At 34.7% G+C, this 24,241-nt stretch overlaps 2 protein-coding genes across 4 annotated transcripts; both read left to right on the top strand.

Annotated features, from left to right (window-relative positions):
* The first annotated feature begins 122 nt into the window (after positions 1-122).
* On the top strand, positions 123-14,204 carry LOC130825637 (uncharacterized). Of its 2 annotated transcripts, none has more exons than XM_057690960.1 (4): positions 123-1,020; positions 7,430-7,737; positions 12,260-12,624; positions 13,438-14,202. In XM_057690960.1, the coding sequence occupies exons 1-3, from the start codon at positions 269-271 to the stop codon at positions 12,610-12,612; spliced, it is 1,413 nt and encodes a 470-aa protein (XP_057546943.1). In that variant the 5' UTR covers positions 123-268; the 3' UTR covers positions 12,613-12,624; positions 13,438-14,202. The 2 variants fall into 2 exon arrangements, with proteins under 2 accessions (XP_057546943.1, XP_057546944.1); XM_057690961.1 differs by having other exon boundaries at positions 137-1,020; positions 7,580-7,737; positions 13,438-14,204.
* Positions 14,205-15,353: 1,149 nt separating this feature from the next.
* Positions 15,354-23,808, top strand: LOC130825636 (ER lumen protein-retaining receptor B-like). Of its 2 annotated transcripts, none has more exons than XM_057690958.1 (6): positions 15,354-15,622; positions 19,954-20,219; positions 20,687-20,802; positions 22,020-22,093; positions 22,186-22,249; positions 23,131-23,599. In XM_057690958.1, the coding sequence occupies exons 1-6, from the start codon at positions 15,532-15,534 to the stop codon at positions 23,165-23,167; spliced, it is 648 nt and encodes a 215-aa protein (XP_057546941.1). In that variant the 5' UTR covers positions 15,354-15,531; the 3' UTR covers positions 23,168-23,599. The 2 variants fall into 2 exon arrangements, with proteins under 2 accessions (XP_057546941.1, XP_057546942.1); XM_057690959.1 differs by lacking the exon at positions 15,354-15,622 and adding an exon at positions 19,029-19,168 and having other exon boundaries at positions 23,131-23,808.
* Positions 23,809-24,241: the final 433 nt, after the last annotated feature.

Here is a 24,241-nt window from a genome sequence, read left to right as displayed (position 1 = left end):
TAAAATCGAGGTTCTATCCACATTGAATTTTACTACATATTTTTATATTCATTTTAAAGTTGAGTCTAGTCTAATTCCGTTTCCAACTCGGTAAATATCGATAAGTGTCTATGTTGAAACTTGAACACACCCCAAAGGGGGTTTGATAAGAAATCAGCCAACCGGAATCTGAATATGGCGGGTGACAACCCAAAACTAATTGAAAGTTGAAACCCTAATCGGAAGAGGGTGTTGTTCGTGCGAATTTGAAAGCTCCAAGCCTCCAATCATGGCGGGTGACAACGCCAAATCATCTTCCAACAACATTCGACCTCCTCCTCCACCCTCTTCATCCGCACGCAAATCGCGTTGGGAATCCTCGTCTTCATCCGTACGCAAATCGCGTTGGGAATCCTCTTCTTCCGCCGCACCTACAACCACCATAAAACCACCATTAGGAACAGGGGACCCTAAAAATAAACCTTCAACAACTGATTTAACTACAAGAAATTCATCTGATCCTAAACCCAATCTTAATCCAATTCCATCTTTACTCCCGAACTCAAATTCACCTTACTCTGAATCACCTATTTCTTCTCAAAATTATGGGTTCCATATGCTTCATAGTCGCACTATTCATCTTGCTGATGGTACTATTCGTTCTTATTTCGCTTTACCCCCTGATTATAAGGATTTTCCTCCTCTTCCCATGGACCGTGTTGGAATGATGGGAAGTGATGGTTTTCGCAATAGGGATGCTCCATTTGGGCCTAATTTCATATCTTTAAAGAGGAAGTTTGGTTATGGGGAGAACAGGGGTGTAGATGGGGACGAGTTTGCTCGCCGTAAACAGAAGCTATTACAGTATGGCAATGCCAGTGCAAATTTGGGCTCGGGTACTTGTGTTGGTGCTGGTGTTGATCCTTCTGTGATGAAGGCATTTCTTTATTTTGTCAAATTAGTCATTGAGAATCCTGATAAGAGAAAGAATTACCTAGAGAATGGCAAGCATGGACCTCTGAAGTGTCTTGCATGTGGCAGGTTTGATGACATTACACCTCTTACTTTTTTGCTTTTGTTTTGCCAATTTTCTTTGAAGTTTCTGTTAGATGGGTATTGAAATGATAGTTCTGTAATTCTATTGCTCTCTAACCGAATGGTGTGAGTTTATATGTGTGCCTGGACTTGCAGAGTGGTTTTCTTAACTACTATGAGCTGACCACAGTTTTTAATTATCCGAATTTACGAATCATTTATTTTTAATTCAAGGGTTTTGTTTTGTTACAGGAGTATATCTTTTTAGAATTCTTAATTGTAGATATGGAAATTTACACTCTCTTGTTAGTGCTGTTGGTAGTGGTGGATACTGGATATTAGGTTGAATGACGAGCTTTAATCCTTTAACATATTTGCTATGGTATTCATTTAATTTACTACAATCATTAGTCACCTATATTTGGGGAGTTAGTGTTGACTTGCTCATAAGAAGAATGATTCTTTGTGCGCAGTTAGATGACTTTCGTTGTTTGTTTGATTAGGATCGATTGTTTGATCATACTATAAGGTTAGTGTATGCTTCTTCCACGGTATATGTTTTAATGCATGCATGTTTACTCTTAATCTTGTTGCTTTTAACCTTTGGTTTCTCTCATATTGCTAACCGTTTGATTGATTATTGTATGCCCCATCCTATGTTACCAAGAGTTCTAGACTCGGGAACGAGTATCAAATACGGGTGCAGATCCTAGTATCGATATGTCTTTTTTAAATACTTAGGATTCCGAGACACCTTCCTAGTATTGGATATAGATATAGGGATGCGAGAAAAAAATTATTCTCAAATAAAATATTCTCTCATATAAAATAAAAAAATCTCAAATAGGCAAAAATTACTCGCATTTATTTACTTTGTGGTTTTAATGAAATAAAATAAAATTAGCAAACAAACCATATTATTAGTGATGGGCCTACCACTAAAGCATTACAGTAGAATTTAAAAAGAGAATTTGAAAAAGAAGGGTAAAGGGTAGGTAGAAAGTCTTGTAGAAGTGGAAAAAGTGATGGTTAAAGAGCGGGAGTGCTGGAGTAGGTTAGAAGTAAAGAAGGTGAGTCCAAAAAAAAGAAACTGGAAAAACTAAAGCTTAAACATAATCCAACACTGATATCCGTACTCACCGTTGACGATTATCACGAGTCTAAGTAACAAAGGTCCTATCTATGATGGGGGTTACTCACCAGATAATCTTTGATTTTGTTAATACTATCATCTTTTGTTTAATCTTTCACTAGGTTTTGATGTATGATGGAGTGTGATTAGAAAAAATAAGGAGAGAAAACTGGGATATTATGTCATCTATGTGATTGACTTGTGCAGTCTTTCAAGTTTGAGGATAAGTTGTATCTTACGTTTAATTTTTGGGATTTTAGGAAGGATCATTTTAGGAAGACAGTGTAGTTGAAATGCGAATGCCTAAATGGATTAGTGGACATGCTTTGAAGGATAAATTTCAAAATGAAAGCATAAGAAAAGGTTAAGTTTTCGCTTATACTGACGATAAGATGAGACTTGAGAGAGGATTATTTGAGACGGTTTGGGCATGTACATCATTGAAGTGTTGGCTATCTTGTAAGAGAGATCGAAAGTTGAATTTGAGGGATAAAAAAGATAACAAGGAAATTCAAAGATGACCCAAGATAGAAAAGTTTATTAAGAATATTAGATATTAATTTACAGGTTCAGATGGTAGATAGTTGAAGTGAAAGCCGAAGGAGATTTCATGCGGAAGTAGCGAGATTGATTTATTTGTTCATTTAATGTAATTGATCCTAATTTTTTTAAGAATAAGTCTTTGACATCGTTGTTCTTACTGTGTTTGGTGGATGAGGAGAAACGAGATCATATATGAAATCGAGTGTATTTGTTAGTGAGAGTGGTGACTTGGGTTATGGCTATTTAGTGTGAAACTGCTCATTTATGTGCGGTTGGCTGTGAGCATGTGGCACTTATAGCCAGAGCCTGGTTTTCATGGCAATGTAGTGTAAATAGAGTGTTTGATTCTTATGTGGTGCAGAAAAAAGTGTGTGCATTTAAGGGTCAATTTGAAAGAACGCTTCAAATTTGCAGAGGTACTCATTGGTGGCTTGTATATGGTTGCCCACCCTTAAAATTTGTGTGTTGACCTCTAATTTTATACGAGGTTTTTTCTAAAACATGAAATGTTGTCCTTGCTTGCTCTTTTCTAAACGGGTTGGGCTTGGTTACACACTCACACATAAAAATACATTAAAAGCTTTTCTAAAAAATGCTAGTTTACGCATACGCAATTTCTCATCCGTGCTGACATGGATGGCCGATGGGTATAGGTTAATTGTGGAGAATTGCACTTGGGTACAACAATTTACTTTAGTAGGGAAGCAAACTAAACCATAGATTTACAAATTGGAGGTGAAAATGATGAAATCTTTTACTAAAATGATGTAGGTTCATCCGATCAAGACTAATTCATTCAGTATTTTGGTGTGATTCATTTTTAAGTTCTTAGCTTATTTTTTAATTGTGTTATGGAAATTGCACACCATAAAGCACAAAATCTTAATGCCATTATCTTAGAGAGAAGTTCATCATATTACTCATTAAAGAGCAAAAATTTGGGAAAAGTGTGTGGTGACTGGTGAGGTGCCTTAATTTGCTTCGATTTTCCCCATACGCTGCCTCATTTTTTTGAAGTTAATGCTTTAATAATTAGTTGTAAGCTATGGTATCTAGCTAAAACTCAAGCTATGGTAGTTGTAAGCTTTATTAGTTATTATTATTTGTTATGTAAGTAAGTTAGTTAGCTATTAGACGAAGAAGCCCAAACAAGCTCAAAAGTAGCAGTTAGACATCATAGAAAGTTGGAGAAGTTACAATTATGATTTGGGTGTTCAGAGTGGCGTGAAATAGGGAGTTTTCCATCTAAAAATTCAGAATTTCCAAATCTGAATTTTCCTCCTTGAAAGTTGGCTACATGAAGTTTGAAAAGTTAGGTAGGGTGGTATTTATCGAAGATAAAAGAAGTGATATCATAGTGTAAAAATGGGTAATGGTTACGATCAAGGTAACAAAATTGTGATGCGACTGTCATAACATCTAAATATCGGTCGAATCATAAGATATTCCTTGATACGACTCAACACGCGGGTTTTTCACACCTTTACAACGTGGGAATATCGGTTTGCTTGTTTTAAAAACCTTTACATTGCGACGCCTTGTTTTTACAGTATGCTTGGTACTTCAAAATGGGAGGGAAAAAGGGACCCATAAGTTCTTAGCCTCTCTATGGGCAAAAGCAAATGGTCTTTTTGAGCACGCTATTCTAAATGATCTTTGTAGGATTAATTTGTGGATTATAATGTAGATTATTTATTGATCGCTTTTGGGGTTTCTCATCCCTATCCTGATAGTTTCCCATTAATAAATTTTTCTCTATAAAAAAATCCCCTAGATGTATGACATTTCAAAGAGGAAGCTATGCAACTTTCAATCCAATGGCTTGTATTACTCCTAATACCAGGGGTTAGATACATTATATATTTTTATTAATACATATGTGCTTACACTTGTAAAATATAATTGAATGAAATACAAAGTTTAAGCTTTTTTTTTATTTCTCTTTTTTTAGTACTTGGATTAGTATTGGAACAAGGTAGTTTCCATGCTTTACATGTGTTTTGGTGCATGTGTATGTATTCCTAGGAGCCTTTTTTCCACAAGTGTACATGTATCAATTAGATAATAAAGTTGTTAAAAGAATTATCCTTCAAAATTCATCAATTCACACCCCATTTTCCTCTTGCTTTTCTTTTCAACCCTTTGATATCCACCATAAACTCCTCAAACACATAAACGTATACATCCATAATCATACACCTTTATTATCTTTGTATTTTCGGTTTGTCACACCTAAGCATACAATATAAGAGCCTTTTGATCAAGAATTTTGAGACGATTGTGAGGGGTAGATTTTTGCACCGCCACCCTCAGAAAATTTAACACTGTAGCGCATGGAATAAAAATGAGGTTGTTACATTACATAACAATCGCTTTATCACAATGACGTCCATGATTTCGTTTTATGCTTCAGTCCTTCAACATGCCTTTTTTTCTTCAGGATGAGAACTTGAGAGGGTTGACTTTTTTATTGAGGATAAGATTAAATTAATCAAATTCTTTCAATTTGATCACATCTTCGTACACTTTATAAACACTTGATTTGGTTGTAGGCTAGTGGAAGGTTAGCACTTCGAGGAGCTTAGAAGAGGAAGAGGTTGAATAATGAGACAAAGAAGAACTATATGGAGAACTCAGTAGCATATGACAATCTCTCGTGTTGGTACTTTTTGTTCTTGTAATCGTTCTCATATTGTTAGGATTAAGACTTTGACATAGTTCTTGTGGCATCAAACACTCCATTTGCACATGAATTCTACACCCATATCAAGGTAACAAGTTGTATTTAATAATTATATGTGTTCATATGGAAGGATTAATGGAAAAGGAATAAAGATGAATTATTTGGCCATTCTCTATTATATGTGGGCTTGGCTAAATCTAAAGTTGACATTTGACGAGTCAATAAGCTGTAGTCGGTTCATGCCAACTCGATCATCATAGTTCTTAGTTATTACTTATCTATTTTATTTACAAGAATATGTCTTATGTTAGTTCTATTCATTTGTTTAATTCTTGCCAATTTAGCTAGTTGAATACTTACCAGTTTAAGCTAGTTAATCTCAAATTGTTGGTGTAAGTCGAATACCTACAGACATAACTAGGTTTTTTTTTATTGTGTATTTGTAATTAGAAACTCAAGGATTAATGTTATTCTCTCCACATAAATACGTGATATGTTCTCGTGACTCTTATGATTGTCCTCATATAGGTTCCAAAAGTACTTTAAGATCGGGAACCTTGTAGCAATTTTTTTTCCAACTTTGCTTCATTTTCTCCCGTGTTATGAGGCCTTAGGGTAAAATCCTTTTAAGTTGTATGTTTCATGGAAGGATTTTCAATGTGTTTTTCTGTGAATAAGGTCTTTTATGCAGATTTCGATTGACTTCTGCTTTTTTTTTCATATGTCCTGTCATCTCTTTTTTTTTTTGTTTTTTTTACTGTCTCTGTATTCAAGACTGTTATATTGAGGGTACCCAATCTTATCAAGCGTATTTCCACTATGAAATGTTTGTGTGGAAGAGAGAGAGATGCTATTGCTTGCATAGTAAACTTAATGGTTGTATTTACATGCATTATATCCGTTAATGATGATACTAGATGTAGAGTTTTTTGGATGATTCAGATATATGCTATCTTGTTTTTGGTTGGATTCATCATGGCTATGCAAATCAAAACGTCCCATAGCGGTGTTTTTACATCCGAGCAATATTTAAATCTAATGATTGCTTCTTTTATCTCCTAAATTAGTTTTTAGCTAAATCATTGTTAAATTCTTATAGGTGATAGTGATTGGAAAATATGTAATCTTATATATTTTTAATTGATTAAGAAAAAAAATTGTAAATGAAGAAGCCAAGAGATACAATCATGGGATGAGATCTCAGATATAAACTATAGATACAATCATGGGATGAGATCTCAGATATAAACTATAAATATCTACAATACACACTCAATTTGCTTCTACATATATCATTAAGAACAATGTTCAGAAGACCATGTGCCTATCCACTACGAAGCCAAAATTTTTACCTTCTTCTATGTTACCTCTATTGGTAAATTTAAATTTCTTCCTTTTTAATAATATGTGGGCCATAAAATTGCAAATGAACATATTACCTGTAACTTCTTGAGTTCACTACTACCCAAACCATAATGGTTAAAACATGAGAAAATCCCTAATCCTTCTGGAGGCAACCCAATCTTCCCTCCGTATTATAAAGATCATGTCCCATAATTATCTTGCCATTCTACAGTACGAGAAGAGGTGATCACTATCTTCTCCACTTTCAAAGCATAAGATACATCTGTGAGAGGACATAAGGCTTTTTGGGGTCTTCTAACCTGAAGGTTCTCCATGGTAATTAATTTCCCATTGACAACTAACTCTGCAAAGGCTTTTACCTTTTTAGGAAATTTGGCTTTCCAAATCCGACCGACAAATGGGAAGGAAGTGGATCTGTCATGCGGGGAGACCAATTAAGAATAGAAAGAGGCATTTAAAAAGAGTTTGATGTAGCTCATAGTATCTTATATTTATATAGCAATAGTATTTCTTGGACTCTGTATCTACGCTTACCTGAATGTAGCCCATCAACTAGCTGAAAATATTATTGGTCCTGCTGGTTGGGCTGTTTGTTGTGAATGTTCTTTTTCTAAAGCTGAGTGTGATACAACTATTTGTAAGAAAAGATTGAGTTTTGCATTGGCCGACTCTCTTGGTATTGGAAATTACAGGTCTTCAAAAGATTTTCCGGATGTTCATGCTCTTATTATGCATGCTTACAACTCAGATAATGCTTATTTGCGTGTGGATCACCTGGGTTTGCACAAAGCTGTCTGTGCTGTTATGGGATGGAATCACATGAGGCCTCCTGATATCTCTAGGGACTATCAACTTTTACCCGCTGAAGAAGTGGCTGCAAACCAGGATGATCTAATCATGTGGCCGCCCATGGTGATTATTCATAACACCAATACTGGAAAGGGTCCAGATGGACGCATGCAGGGTTTGGGGAATAAAGACATGAATAGGAAAATTAGAGGTATAAACAAAACCTCTGCTTACTGTATGGATTATGAATAATTTGGATTATACGCCTGCCCTTATGCTAACATATTCTCTTTTATTTCTCTATGTTATTGCTCTGCAACATAGTTATAGATTTCTTGACAAAGACTCCTAAGAATGTCAACGTCAATGATTTTCTAGAGACCACATATTGATTCTTTTGATTGCTTAAGCTTCTAACTTGAAAATTGGTGACACCATCTGCCTTTTTCATGGACGATTTTCTTAATAATAATTGTGATTGTTAGAATTTTTGTGCTTTATACATGGTACATGAGGCTATGTTTTGTTTACCATATTATTATACCTTACTGATGCTTTTTTGGTAATAAAATATCTAGTTTCTTTTCAAGCTATCTGGTAAAGCTTTCTTGATCTTCTTTTCTTGTTTTTTGTTTTAAGTGACTAGCAAGCGTTAGCCATGTATAAAATATATATCTATAATATTATATGTATGTATCTTAAGCTTGACTTTGATGGATATATAAGTTTCTTTTGTGAAAGCAATGGGTGATTGGAGCTTAATTTGATTTAGAGAAATCCTTCTTTGTAGTTAATTTTACCGTCTTCAGATGAAACTATTGTGTTTTTATTATCTTAGCATCACTTTCTGTTCTTAGACTTCTGAGTGAATGAGGTTTAGTTTTTTACAAGCTTAAGCTTCTTGAAAAATGTGGACGTGTAATTTGAAGTTTAGAGGTGTATACTTACCCTGTTCTAAGAGCTCTTTTAAGAATCATCAACTATCTGTTACATGTTTTTCCAACTTTGACTAAGGCTTCTAGTTATGTTTCGATTTTTATTTTCTAGCAATATACCTCTTGATGAGGGATCTCTCTCCTGGTATGTTACTTGTTCAAATTAAGTAAAATCAAATATCTTGGTGTAAATGACTAATAAAATGCTTTCCCCACTATACTGCTTACAAGTTTTCTTGTATGGACTTGTGATTCCTTTTTTGTGTTGTTAAAACTTTATGGGACAAACTTTTTGAAGAGTTAAACCTTCATAATTTTTGGAGCCTGTGATAGTTTTTTAAAAATTTACACCTTTTTAATATCCATAGCCCTCAAAATGTATCTCATGAGATTGAAGTTATTTATGCTGAGGTCTCTAGACCTCATAAAATTTGTTTGTAGCATTTGAAATGTTAAACTAGAGAGAGGAATTATGCCCCTAAGTTGAAGTGTTGAACATTGAGCCTCTTCCTCCATCCTTGCCATCAATATTTTGTCATACAAGGAAGCTTGGTACAAGAACTTTGATGTGAAAAGATATGGTTTTAACTTCTGCACTGGAGCACCCCTGACTGCACCAACTTTTGCTTTCTAACTTAACTCGGAAGTTTTTTTTTTGTCTAGGGTTTTTTATGGAGCTGTGTTTTTAGATATTATAATGTTACATGGAGCCAAATACGATACAAAACTAGGTATAAAAATGAAAATGTGAAACACTATCTATAAAGCAATACATTTTTTTTTATAATTTAGATAAATTGTATGCTAGATTACCTAAAATATCAAACATAATGTTTTCGTCAACACTCAAACATGTGATGAAGTTGTGCAACGCAAATAGATTTTTGATTTGGGATAAAGTTTTGCGAAAGCGGGGTGGTGGATAGTTTCTAATTCTCGGTTTCTCTGCGATGATATTATGTCAGATTGTAGGCATACAATGTCTTATTATCAGAATGAAGATGTTATCCTGCAATAGTGACTAGTGACTTATTTATACCAAATAGTGGTGTCTTAAGACCATTGTAGGATTTGAGGGTCATTTTTCTTTCTTATACAAGCTGTGATTGCATACCCATTTCCCTTGGTATGTGCTTGGTTCTTGGTGAACATACATTAATAATATTGCTACTTGACAAGAGCTGATATTTGATGTGCTTGATTGTGGAATGTGACCCTTTATAGGTGTTGACATCATTCTCTTCATGTCCTGTCTTTTTTGCGTTTGAAGGTTGATCAATCATTTAGATTTTTCAAAATAGCAACTTGAAGTTATGATCTCTTGCTAAAAGGCAACTAGTTCTACTTATGAGTGGACATTTACAATTATTGGACTCTTTCTTTCTCCGTAGTTTTATTTGTTTACCCCTTTGTATTTATCCTTCAATCTTTTGGGATTATGCAAGTTTTCTCTTTTAATTTGTTATGACTTCTCTTTATTAGCATGATTTGGGTTGTGCAAGTAGGCGAGTTCAAGAGAACATGAATTGCATATCGATTTATTGGTGGATTATTAAATTGTTCAGGGTTTTGATTGGAAGTACTTGTATGGTCATGTGAATGTTATGTTTTATATTGTACCATTTTGTAAGTCTGTTGTCTCCTTATTTTTAAATCCCATATGAAAGTGGTTATAAATCTTGATATCTTTAATGTCAAGCTTTTCTAGAGATTTGTAGATTGTGTTGTTCATCCAAATGTCTTAATTGTAGTGAATTTTGACTAGATGCAGTGTGAAGATATTGATCAAGGTGTTAAGGATAAAATTTAGTGCAAGTGCTTGAAATAGAGAGCTGCTATCAGAATTATTATGCGACTGAGGTATCCACCGAGATTCTAAAGAAAATTTTTATGGACCCATGTTACTAGGATCTAAGGCTTGACCATCAAATTCAATCGTGGCTGTTGATCCAAATAGTGGGTCACAATTCGATGGGCCCTTTTTATTAATATATCACACTAATATTAAAATCCCTAATATACCCCTTTAATAATATATCACACTACCAACTATGTAAAAAGTTCTACCTTCCCCTCAAGGTGGATATAAAATGGCTCAGGCCGAAATCAAAATGAGTTTTGTGTAAAACGTTTAGGTTTGTAAAGAAATTGGGCTATAAGGAATGGAATGAGTAAGGGAAAAAATATATATGGTTGAAATGAGGCTTGAAAATTTTGGGGTGTCAAGAATAGGTTGGAAAGATTGCATGGTGAAATTGGCTAGAAGCTAGAAAAAATTGTGCCGAATGGTGAAAAAATTGGGGTTCAACATTAAGGTGGAAAGAAATTCACCATAGAAGATGGTTTGGGAAGAATTAAGGCTAAAAAAATTTGGATTGAGCATAGGTAATGTTCATGTCTAAACTTAGTTTGGAAAAGAAATATACTGGGTGGGTAAAAAAAATATGTCAGAATTTTACATCATCCTAAAAATGATATTGGCAATGAAGTCAGACTCTTGCGTGTGTGGCCCCTTTGTTTCTTTTTTCCATGATCCATTGTACAATGCAATACTCCACTCAAGTTTGGCTCACTGACCTCCAATTTTATTCTGTTCCAATCTCCAGTGCTCTGTCCTCATTTTTCGCCATCGAAGAACCTTTAAGCTCAACTTCACCTTCATTTTGATTCTCATCATTTCTGGGTAGCTACAGAAAATTTCCAAACCTTCCAATTTTTTGAGACTATTTTCCGGTGGTCTTCTTTCACAACCCACTAGAGACCTCCATGGCTGCCAAAGCATCATTCTCCAGCAACCTCCCATTTTGTCATATCTTTCAGGACCACCACCAGATCCACAACACACAACACGGTCTCCTCTTCTTTGTCCTCTACGAAGCAGCATCTGACAGGAGTATCGCCACCATTCCTTTGCTGCCGCTTCGCTAACATCAACCACTTTTCAGGTGCTATTCTTCTCCTCTTCTTTTTTTGTCCCCTTCCTCTTTTTCTTGCTTATCTTTCTTTTTCTTCTTTTCAAGCCCAAATTACTTGCCCTTTGTGAATTTTTCAGTCAATCCTCGTTCGCTTCCGCCAAATATTTTCAGAATTTTTCTCTTGTCTCGAAACCCTAAATTTTCACCTTTGTCGTTTTCATCGAGACAAAATTTTGACTCTCCTTCCATGTTAAATGCATCAACCTGAGATTTTACTCTTTCCCACTGGCCACTCTATTTTAAAATTTTGAGCAGCCCTTTTGTTTTCTATCTGCTTCTTGGAAGAAATCTTCCAAGTTCTTGAATCTTGAAACTTTTTTATTACTTGCATTTTAAATTCTTGTAATTCAGCTTTCGTTTGACTGAATGACTCCTTTATTAGAGCTTGTAGATCAATTGTTCGTTTGTGGTTCTGCTTAAACAATTCATAGAATTCTTCGTTTGTTCTAGTTTCTTCTTGTCCTATCCGCCAAAGTTGAAACGTCAGAGCTTTCTTAGCAACGTTGAATTTTACTGGACTATTTTGTTCTGTTCAGCGTTGCAGGGTTTCTGTTAGTTCGACATTAGCAACTTTTAGAATGTTTATATTGCTGAGACTATGGTCACTGTATCAGTTACGGTTTTGAGCTTTCAATATTTATTTGATGTGCTAATGACTTTGCCATTTGATACTAAATGATAAGTGTGTTAGTCTGCACAGTTTTTGTCTTCAAAATTGGGAAGGAACGTGAAAAGGATATGATTAATCTTTAAAAGTCTTATGTTTGGTTTTTGTTAATGTTGTGACACCATTATCTACCTATGCTCTTTATTTACCTTGCAGATCTTGGTTTTTCTGGGGCCAAGGCAAAGTCATTGTACGCTAAAGATGGTCATCTTGGCATTACACTTATGATGTTTGCTGGTGACCAGCGTGGCCTGAAGAATGCCATGCGATTGGCTGACCACTTCAAGAACGAGAGCCATGGCCGTACAGATTGGGTCAATGTGCAATCTACAGCTGCTGGCAAGGATGAGGAGAGTGATCCGAATCTTGTGTTGGTGGATCAGAAATTAGGGGGAAGGAGGAGAATACTCTATGGATATCTTGCAACAGCTTTTGACCTGGACGAGGTGGATGTTGATACCCGAAAGAAGGTTACTATTGAAAGCAAATGTGAAAAATTACAAGTGTAAAAGTGATTGTTGGTAATGCTATGCTCTCCTGTTTAACTTTTTTTTATTCGTTGAATTTGTTTAATTTTTACCTTGGATGTTGTCGGGGGATTGTTTAGCTTTATGCTAGAATGAGATGAAGTTTGGGAATCAAAAGCTTTATGCTAGAACGCGATGAGAGTCTATTGCGCAAGATTTCGGGTGCTTTAGCTAAGGTGTTTAATATATACCACGTAATTTGTGAATATTTATTTTTGGTTAACTAGATGATTTGAGGTGTTATGGAATTTTGAGTTTTGTGTTTATTTGTACAAGCTATTATGTATGTGAGATGTGCGATTTATTTTTAATGGATTAAGAGGTGTAGTTGGAAGCAATGATTACTACAAGAACTATTGTTTCCAGGAAGTGTTATGAATTATGATGCTTATTAATCAATAGCTTTTGCCTAGTTCTATGGGTTCATAAATCGTAAGAGATTAAGAACTGAAATATGATGTCTATGAAGTGACATTAGTTTCTTGTTTTGGTTGCTATTGCGGTAACGTTACGGTGATGCGTGAATAGGTGATATGGTTTTTGTGTCGTTAATATCAATTTAAATCATGCGAAATCCTTGCCTAAAATATGGTTTTTGTACACCTTTACCATGCAAGTAGTATCACTTTGATTTACAAATTTTAAAAGCAGCTAGTTTGCATATTGTTGTGAGTTAGCTATATTTATGGCTGTGTGATTTACCGATTTATGCAACTTTATTTTTTCTTTTTGATTAAGATGTGTATTTCATTGTTGGTTTACATATTAAGAAGTGAATTTAGTCTTTTTTTTTTCCTTTTTTTCTAGGTACATGATAAGATGAAGGAAGGAGAGGACTTAGGGTAGAAGGGTAGCAAGAATCAAACTCAAGTTCCTCACGAAGAAAGTGATATATGCTCCAACTAAAATAAGACTCGATTTTCAAGAAAGTGAATGTAGTCGTAATGTAACTAATATGAGCAGAATACGAGTTGATGCAGGGGAGGATTCAAGCATGTTCAATCGTACAGGGGCCAAAAAATTGAGGGCCTTATTGTTTAATTCCGTAGTATATATTAAGTGTTAAGGTACAAAGTTGTTAGAAAATATCATAATTATTAAAATTGCACAAAATTTTGAAAGAATTTGTTAATATTTGCTCCGTCCTTGAGTTGATGTGTCTATTAATTGATGGTTATGAATTCGATTTTTGATAATAGTTTTTGGTTCTCAAATCAAAAATTATAGACCAAAAGAGAGATGCTAGAATAAGCACTCTATCTGGATGTATTATAGTTTTTGGTTATTTAATTTTATTTTTGTGTAAATTCTTCTTAGTGAAATGGAAGAATATGGTTGCATCTTATTTTGTCAATGGAGAAGCTGAAAAGAAGTGAATTGAATTTGTTACCGTAGTACTAAAGATGACTAATAAATAATCGTCACGTTGAATTTGCCATAGTTTTAGTATTGTATGTTTCTTTAATTTTGCTATATTTTTAATTTTAGATATTAATTTTCACTTTTTATTCCACTAAAAAAAATTTCACCAATGTGATTAACTAGAATAGGACACAAAAATTAATCCACTTTTACCATTGCATTAAAATTTGTGCAATTTATTCGTGTTGTATATATTTTTGGTTTTTTGGGTTTTGATGGGGGATTTGAATATCATTAGTGTAATATAGAAGTATATGAGTTGGATCATGGAGAGATTTGGACTAAAGATTGAATTTCATATTTTACTAAATAATGTTCAAAAGCAAATATACATAAAGTTGTAATACTAGTTGTAATAAAGCATTCATCCTTACTCTTTATATATGATTCTAATCTTAAATATAGATAGTATGAGGCTTTACATTCAACAACATTAGAGTATTTAGTTTTTATTTCTTGTTAATGAATTCAGTTTTAGTGAATTTTATATATCACCTTTATGTGTATCATTATCATATTCAGCGTACGAGATTCTATAATTAAAGTCTATAATGAATTGAAAGAGACAAAGTAACATTTATTTCTTGCTTTATAAAGCCAACAAAATTTTATTGTATTTTAGGTACTAGTGCAATGAGTTTGTCGATTCATGCTTGGTTTTCTTGATTGAATATAAACTAGGAGTAATAAACTAACTTAATCTCCATAAATAGCATCGTGTTTGCATGAAATTTCTCTTTAATATTCTTAAGCGAGTTTCCAATAAAACTTAATTGATATTGTTGAAATTTAAACTTTTATTTCAAATTATGATAGAACTTATATTTCAAATTAAAAAAAGCATCCGTATTTGAACAAGAACTAACAAAAACAAATACATAAAATCACAAACAATGTCAACGATTCTCTAAACATGGAGTCAGTGACAATATTTTGGTGATTTTAAAAAAGAACTAATAGTTGTCAATAGTTCTTCCATTTGGTTTGTTTTCTCTCATCCTATGTTGAGGAGTGGACCGTAATATAAGAAACTATGATAAAGTGCTAGAAAAGTTGAAATTTTTAATTTATTGAAAAAAACTTTAAATAAAAGTCACATTATAATATTGTCTAATAAAAAACAATTATAATTATGATATTTAATTTTTTTTTCACCAACTTTCTTTTAATATGTTTTTAAACGTTTATTGTCCTTAGTTTCCTCCATCAAATTATTTTCAAGCAAATAATCTTTACTCGTACGGAATAATAGATTGCGATTACGACATTAAGCAAGTCATGCGCACGAAACAAAACAAAAGCGAATCTTTTACAACGAGCCCTTCGACTCACGCACAAAGTCCACGCCTACGGCCTGCTCTTCCCCCTTTGTTCTGTTCTCCAATAACCCATTTTCCCAATTTCTTTCTCAAACAACTACTTTCCATTTCCATTTTTACAGGTGAATTTGTGGTTTGAAAGTAAGAACAATTCGAAAATATGAACCTTTTCAGATTAGCGGGGGATATGACGCACCTACTCAGCATCATTTTTCTCCTTTTAAAGATCCATGCCACCAAATCTTGTTCTGGTATTTTCCCATTAATTTTTTTCCTTTACATCTTTTTGTTTTCTTAATCTGCTTTACAAAGTTGTTACTTTTCCCTTTTTGATGTTATAGTTTGATGAGAATATTGTGAGTTTTGTGGGTTTTGTTTCATTGAGGATTATTCTGCATGTTGGGTTTTCAGTTTTTTATTGTATTATGTGAATATTGGGAATTTATTTATCAGGGATTTCATATAATTTATAAATGCAATGTTTTTATCCAAGTATAAATAGGTGAAAAAGAGCAACAAACTAGTTATTTTATGAGAATGCCGGAAAAACGTGGGGATGATACGAAAAATTAAATTAAATGTGCTGAAGGAGAATTGAAGAAAGATTGATAGAATTTCGGCAAATTTGATGGGACATTGGGAATAGTTCAAATTTCAAAAGTTATGTTGAATTTTGTTTGATCATGTTCATACAAGTGGGGTTATCATTGATTTGTGAATGCGAATTAGGATTGAAGAAATTAAGAATGCGGAATTTAGGTTATGAATACTGTTTGTATTGAGATTTCAAATGGATAGTTTATACAAGTAAAAGGGAACTAACAAACATTCTAAAAATAACTATACAGTTTTCTACTTTCCTACACCCCTCAAGTTAGGTCTTCGGGTCACCAATACCTAACTTGCATAAAGTTTGCTCGAATGCTTCTGAATTAACTGCCTTTGTAAGGATATCTACTAGTTGGTCTTTTGATCTCACAAAGGGAAGACTTATTATCTGCTTCTCGAGTTTCTCCTTTATGAAATGCCTATCGATCTCTGCATGCCTAGTTCGATCATGTTGAACTGGGTTCTCTGATATGCTGATTGCGGCTTTGTTATCACAGAACAACTTGCATGTCTTCTTCTGCGGAAGTGTAATTCGCTCAGGAGCTTTCTTACCATATAATCTCTGTAATTCCTTTGGCAATACCCCTAAATTCTACCTCTGCACTCGATAAGGCCACAACTTTCTGCTTCTTACTTTTCCATGGAACCAAGTTTCCCCCAACCAGTGTAAAGTAGCCCGAAGTGGACCTCCTGTCATCTCTATCTCCTGCCTAATCTGCATATGTGTAGGCAAGGAGATCTAAGTGATCATTTTTCTTGAATAGAATTCCCTTGCTACTTGTACCTTTCAGATACCTCAAAATCCTCATGACAACTGTCATATGATGTATTTGTGGTTGATGCATAAACCTACTCACTACTCCAATTGCATATGCAATATCTAGGCGTGTTTGAGAGAGGTATATGAGTTTGCCAACCATTCTTTGATATTGTCCTCTATCAGCTAGTTTTTCTCCTTTGATTATTTGGAGACCATGGTTCACAACAATGGGTGTCTCTGTAGGTTTACGATCAACCATGCTTGTTTCTGCTAACAAATCATAAATGTATTTTCTTTGACTAATGAAAATACCTCCTTTCGACTTCAGTACTTCAATTCCAAGGAAATACTTGAGTCGTCCCAAGTCTTTCATTTCGAATTCACGAGACAGTTGTTCCTTTAGAGTACAGATCTCTTCCTTATCATCCCCTGTAATAATTATATCATCCACGTAGATGATCAAACAAGTAATACGATCATTTTGTCTCTTGAGGAATAAAGTATGATCAGAGTTGCTTTACTTGTAGCCATAATTTGTCATTGTTGCGGTGAATTTCTCAAACCAGGCTCTTGGAGATTGCTTTAGACCATAGAGAGCTTTGTTCAACTTGCAGCCTTCTCCTATATTATAGTCATCAGAGAAACCCGAAGGAGCCTTCATGTACACCTCCTCTTCAATTTTCCAGTGTAGGAAAGCATTCTTCACGGAGGAGCCTTTTTATTTGCTCATGGGTTACTTGATTATCAAATGTGGATGTGGTATAGGCGTCTAGGTCATCCTTCTCTGGGGTATTTGAAACGTCTTTTTCTATGTCTTAATAATTGTAATGCACCCCTGGATTGTGAGGCATGTGTCCTAGCAAAGAGTCATAAGCATACTTATTTTCCGAGTCTGACCCACAGTATAAAACCTTTTGCTTTGATTCATTTTGATGTTTGGGGTCCAGCTCCTGATTCTAATACACATGGGCTTTCGTACTTTGTTTTGTTTGTGGATGATTGTACTCGCATGAATTGGGTGTACTTCTTGAAACATAAACCTAAGGTCTTTAATGTTTTTGTGAAATTCTATAACATGCTCATAACTCAATTCCAAGCCCAACCTCAAATTCTTAGGTCAGACAATGGGGGGAATACATAAACTTGGACATAAAACACTTCATCTCAGCTCATGGCTTAATTCATCAGACAACTTGCCTAAACACTCCACAATAGAACTAGGTTGCTGAGCAAACAAAACGCATACTCCTTGAGATAACCCGAGCACTTATGTTTGTATCTCATGTCCCAGCTCATTTTTGGCCAGAAGCGGTTGTCATTGCCACTTACCTGACTAACCGCCTTCCCACAAAAGCCCTCCTCTTCAAAACTCCCTTGGAAACACTTCAAACCCATACTACTATTCCATCTTCTCATTCCTTACCCCCTCGAGTATTTGGTTGTGCTGTGTATGTTCACCTTCCCAAACAAGCTCGAAACAAACTCGAACCTCGTGCTGTTAAGTGTGTTTTTATTGGGTATATGGTGAATCAGAAAGGCTATCGATGTTTTGATCTAATCCACAACAAACTCTATACCACCATGGACTGTGACTTCTTTGAGAGTTCATACTACTACCCCCAGCTTAGTCCTCAGGGGGAGACTGTGAGTGGTGACGACTTAAGCTGGCTAACACATCCTATTGCTATCAATCCAGATCCTATAATTGATCATGACCCTACAGAGCAAGTAGGTAATGCCACAACTGTCATCACCGAAGATATAGTACATCTTCCTCCTCAGACTACTCCTGTCCTGTTTGAAGCATCTGGGGAGCAATCCGAACAAGAGGTAATTCATGAGCCTTTGATTGATATAGCTAATGAAATTCTTAGTGTTGAGTCACCTCGCAGATATGAGTTACCCCCAAAGAGTACGAGGGGTATTCCTCCAAGGAGATATGATCTGGAATATGAAGCACAAAGGTCGAGATACCCAGTAAATAGAAAGAGTAATGAGAATCTTTCACAAACAGTTTTTGCCTTCAATACCTTTCTCTATTCCAATGATGTGCCTCGTACGGTTGAAGAAGCTCTTTAAGATCCAAATTGGAAAAAGGCAATGGAAGAAGAAATCTCAGCTCTTGAAAAAATGAAACATGGGATAAATGTGAGATACCAAAGGGAAAGAAGACAGTTGGATGCAAATGGGTATATACCATCAAATATTTGGCTGATGGCATTATTGAGCGGTACAAAGCCAAATTGGTAGCACAAGGGTACACTCAGACTTATGGGGTAGATTACTCTGAAACTTTCTCTCCAGTGGCAAAGATTGACACAATCTGAGTTTTTTTTCTCTATTGCGGCAAACAAAGACTGGCCACTACACCAATTTGATGTGAAAAATGCCTTCCTATAAGGGTGAAATGTTATTGAATTATTTCATAGTAAGATTTCTATAGATTGCTCACTGGACAGTATAGCTGGGAACTTTTAGTTAGCATAAATTGATAAACTGATAATGAAATTAAGTTAACTAGAAACAGTGTTCCTATCATCATCAGATTGTAAGGAACCAACTCAATCAAACCTTAAAGCTAATAGTTTGAGCCCCATGTTAATATTATATACTCTATCACCCCCACACACGAGTCCATAGTGCTAATAATGTGGATGCAACACGGACTATCTTCAACCTCGTGCTAAATATTCTACTCGAAATGAGGGCTAAATGAGATTTGAATCAAAATAATATGCACGTTCACTTTTGGTACATGTTAAGGAACCACTCAACTAAAAATTTAAATTAATGGTTAAAGCCCCATATGCTATAGTCCTCTGAGATTGCTCCTCAAGCGATGGCAAGACAAGTGGGTATTAATGGTGGGGTCATGTTATTTTGCGGCATAATTATAGATTTTAATGTTAGAAAGAGAAATAAATTTTAGGTTTTAAGGGGGTATTATTGGTGGGGTTATGCCTAAAAATATTAATGGGGACTTAAATAGTATATCTTATATGGGGCAAAATCAAAAAATGGAGGGAGTATACTTTATCAGTCGAGCTTATGTAAAGGAATAGGGATATTGTTGTTTTTGATTTTGAGTTTGAGGTCATTATAGAGTAGAAATGGTTCCTGTTGTTATTTTCTCTTATAAGTAATCTTACCTCTACTATTTGGATGGTTATTATAAATTATTTGTGTTGAACAATTTGTCATGTTTTGATCCAGGGATATCTCTGAAAACTCAGGAACTCTACGTTATCATCTTCTTGACTCGGTATTTGGATCTCTTCACCAGATATATCTCATTGTATAACACCATAATGAAGATAGTCTTTATTGGGTCCTCGCTTGCCATTGTTTGGTACATGAGGTATCATAAAGTAGTGAAACAGACATATAGCAAGAATGAAGATACTTTTCGACATTACTTTTTGATGCTTCCATGCTTTGCTTTGGCCCTTTTATTTCACTATGAGTTCACTTTGATAGATGTAAGTCTTACTTTCTCCATCCTTTCATTTGCTTTGATATTATGGTGACTCTGTACTTCCTAGAGCAAAAATTTACAATAAATTCTAGTTGAAATTTGACCCAAAAAGGCTGGTATCTCTAATACCCAATGTTGGATTCTTAACACTCGGACATGGGTACGACACTTGGAGACTTTATTTTAGACTGAATATATTATATTTCTTCATATTTTAGCAGAGTCCGACATGTACCCATGTTGGATATGAGTGCACGAGTGTAGAGGTGGTTCCATGATACTAGAATCATGTTTTTAAAAGTAGTTAAGAAGATGGGAAATTTTATCCTCGTAGTGTATTTGAAACTACCCATATCTTCATATGGACTTTTGCTTTCTTATATTTCCATGTTTACTTGATTAGAATAAGTGCTATTATAACTTGTTGCTACATTTTGCTCATTTTTGTTAAACCCTGAGTGTGTATGATAGGTTTTGTGGACCTTTTCATTGTACCTGGAAGCAGTTGCCATCTTGCCACAACTGGTATTGTTGCAGCAATCTAGAAACATTGATAACTTGACTGGGAACTATGTTTTCTTGCTCGGGTATTTATCCTTATTTTTTCTATGCATATTATGTGTCTATTTTGGTGTAAGCTTCGTGCATCCATGGTCAATAACAGTTATCATAATGCGTACTCCCTATGTCCCTCTCAATTTGCACCACTTTATATATTGTCTCACTTATTTTACACCCTTTCCTTATTTGGTAGTGGTCCTACTCTCTTTCTTTCAATCTCATTCACAAACTTATTATCTCTCTCCATCTTAACCACTCATTTCTATCATCCACTTGTTTTTTGTCTTATTCTCCATCTCAATTCCCCTTTCCACTAAATTTCACCCAAAAAATTTTGGGTGCATTCTCATTGGGATGGAGAGAGTATTAAGAGACTCAAAACCTAAGGATAATCCAATTTGCCTCCACTCCTCTTATTACACCTGACATGAAGTAGACTATTCCCGACAGCCCAAATCAGTTTTGTGTTCAAAATTGATCATAAAACTCAATCTGGAGATTCGATGTCGATTTTGAACCTCTCTAATGAGTGGACAGTTGTGGCAATGATTCATATTTCCATTCTTCTTCCATGTTTTTGCATTTTTTGATGTTGATGACTTATAATTGATAAGATGGTCATAAGAGGAGAGATAAAGGACCGCAATGGCTTTTGCCTTCATTGTTTGTAGTGCTTGTGTTTTTTCTTTTTCATTTTTTTTTTGTGTAGTTAAGTGATGAATGCTCATTTTATAGGAACAAAATGAAATTCATACCAAATAGTTGGTTTTCATTTCGTTTTTCTAACCAAAGTACCAAACATGAGAAATTGGTAGGGGTCTCTTTTTTTCCTCAGTTTTTCTTGGGTCCTCAGCCAAACAGCCTATTGACCTATTGATAGGTTCAAAAAATGAAATCATTTAGACCACACTTAATCCCCCACCAGCCCAGCCCATATTCTCGCCGTGGCTTTCGCTCTTCTACTGCTCGTGTTGCTTAGAAATTTTCTCTTTATGTTCTCCCCTCGTAACGTTTGTGACGATGTAAATTACTCTGTACATTGTTTGGCTGAGTGCGTAAGGTTCACTGTTATGTCGGATTAGGGGAGTTGGGATTACCCTATCTAATCAAACTTGGAGGTTATCTTATGTGTAGAATGTGCATCTCGTATATGCTATTTATTGGTTAAAATTGAATGAGATAACATACATGGATGAATTATAATGCACTACTTGATCAATGTGTTTCTTCCTCTTTGTTGCAGCGCATATCGGGCTCTCTACGTCTTGAACTGGATATATCGATACTTTTTGCAAGATCACCGGGCTCGCTGGATCCGTACGTTTTGTAGAGTTCACACTCATTTAATTTTTTATTGTTTTTTTAAATTGTTGTTATTCATGTTGTACTTTATATGTAATCATTTGCAGTTTGGACATCTGGTCTGGTTCAGACAGCACTTTATGCCGACTTCTTTTATTACTACATACTCAGGTAAGTTTGTCTCTGCATCCTCTTTGTTCCTGAAATTCGAACCTGGCGAGATCATTTTACTTCTAACATACGAATAACGACTACCTATCTTTTGCCAACCCAGATTTTTTTTGGTTCAATGATTAGTGCACCCACTTCCTTTATCACCGCTTTTCTTATCTTGTAGACAAATTTTGGCCGGTAGTCGTTTGCTTCTACTTCCTTCCCGTAGAACTTGAGATACGGGAAATCGAGTAAATAAAGAAATCTTCATACTAAGACGGGAATTGTTAGATCGTTCATGACATGATTGCGTTAGCCTTCCTAGAAATTTGCACCATTACTTGGACTTTTTGCCTATCTCCAAGTTGCTTTTCCTTCTGAAGTCCTTAAGATATCCTTTTTAGTCATACTTGTAATCATTCATCACCATCATATTTAGAATACCCCGCTCGTAAAAGCTATTATTAACAAAATGACAGCAGACCATACCCTTATCAAAAACAATAAAGACGTTGCAGACTCTCGGCTCGAGAATGACCTGCAACAATAGGCCCAGTACATGCCATAGGCAAGACAAATAGCAAGACAAGGCTAATAATTACTTACAACCCCTCTTGTATCAAACCGTCTCACCGTAAAAGACAGGTCCATTCAAAAGGCCCATTAGTAAAATAAAAACATAAAAAAAAACAAAGAAATCTGAATTCACACTTGTACAAGAAGCAATTTTTTTAAAGTTTGGGCTGAATCAATTGAAGTCGTCTCATGGTGACACAGAATCAATAAAGAATTAGTGTATTAGTTTTTAGGAGCAAAATGCATCAACTTTGAGAAGGTCGCTGTTTGACTCGCCCATAATTTCTCCTAAGTTCTAACTATCAATCTTTGTGTTTCCGCAGTTGGAAAAACCATGAAAAGCTCAAACTTCCTGCTTGACGTATCCGTGAGTTCATTCCCAGTCAGACTTATACACGATTGGAAAGTGAAGAAAACTGTTAACAGTAGGCATTAGAATTTTGAACACCCTTTTTCTAACCAAACAATTACATCTTATAATTTCTTGTCAAAATGTTGTAAGAGGGGAGCATAATACTTTTGAGCTTCTTCTAAACATAATACAGCTAATTTTTGTATTGAATTTGTTGTTTATCATAGATTTTGTAAGAGAATATATAAATACGTTTTTGGAGAATTATAGGTTAGTGGTTGAAGGCTTTCTCTTCAACCTTTGTTAGTTCGCTGCTATCAACAATTCAACAGCAAACCAACAAGTAATTTATTTTTTTCCTTTCAAATGTTATGACACTATTATTCTTTTGTTTGCTGTTACAGTGAACAAATTCGCGGTAATTGTTTTTGACTTTTAATATGTTCTTCTCTTGTTTGCTGTTACTAACAAAGAACAAGTCTTGATCTTAGGTTCAGAGAACAGAGACACTTATTTTGAGAATTAAAATTTCTCAAAAACTTATTTTAGGAATCAAAAAAAAAAACTATTTTTTCAAATTTTCATATATAATAATAATAGAAGTATTGTTCTTTTCATATAGGCTCAAAATTGGAAACAGTGTTTAAAATATAGACAGTCGGGGGAAATTTTGAAACAAGTATTTTTAACAAAAAAAATAATAAAAATGTGTTTCGGATAAACTTTATTTTAAAAATAAATGTTTTTATGTTGGAGCTTAAGGTCATGTATGTTCGCAGTTACTAACGGCGAAAAAAAAATTGGTCAAAATTATTTGTTTGCAGTTATAAACTGCGAACTAAAAAGAGATAATGACATAATGTTAGATGCAAAAAAAATGGAAATCATATTTGTTCAGAGTACTTACTCCGAACAAACATGACGTCTTTTATTTTGTCTCATCTAACGTTATGACATTGTCTCCTTTTTATTCGCAGTTAATAACTGCGAACAAACAACTTTGACTTTTTTTGACCAATTTTTTTGTTCGCTGTTAGTAACTTCGAACATACCTGACTTTAGGCTCGGACATGAAGACTCTT

This window comes from Amaranthus tricolor, chromosome 10 (assembly GCF_026212465.1).
Source record: "Amaranthus tricolor cultivar Red isolate AtriRed21 chromosome 10, ASM2621246v1, whole genome shotgun sequence".
NCBI classification, from domain to species: domain Eukaryota; kingdom Viridiplantae; phylum Streptophyta; class Magnoliopsida; order Caryophyllales; family Amaranthaceae; genus Amaranthus; species Amaranthus tricolor.
The sequence above is the reverse complement of the archived record's forward strand: the minus strand, read 5'-3'. Positions and strand labels throughout refer to the sequence as shown.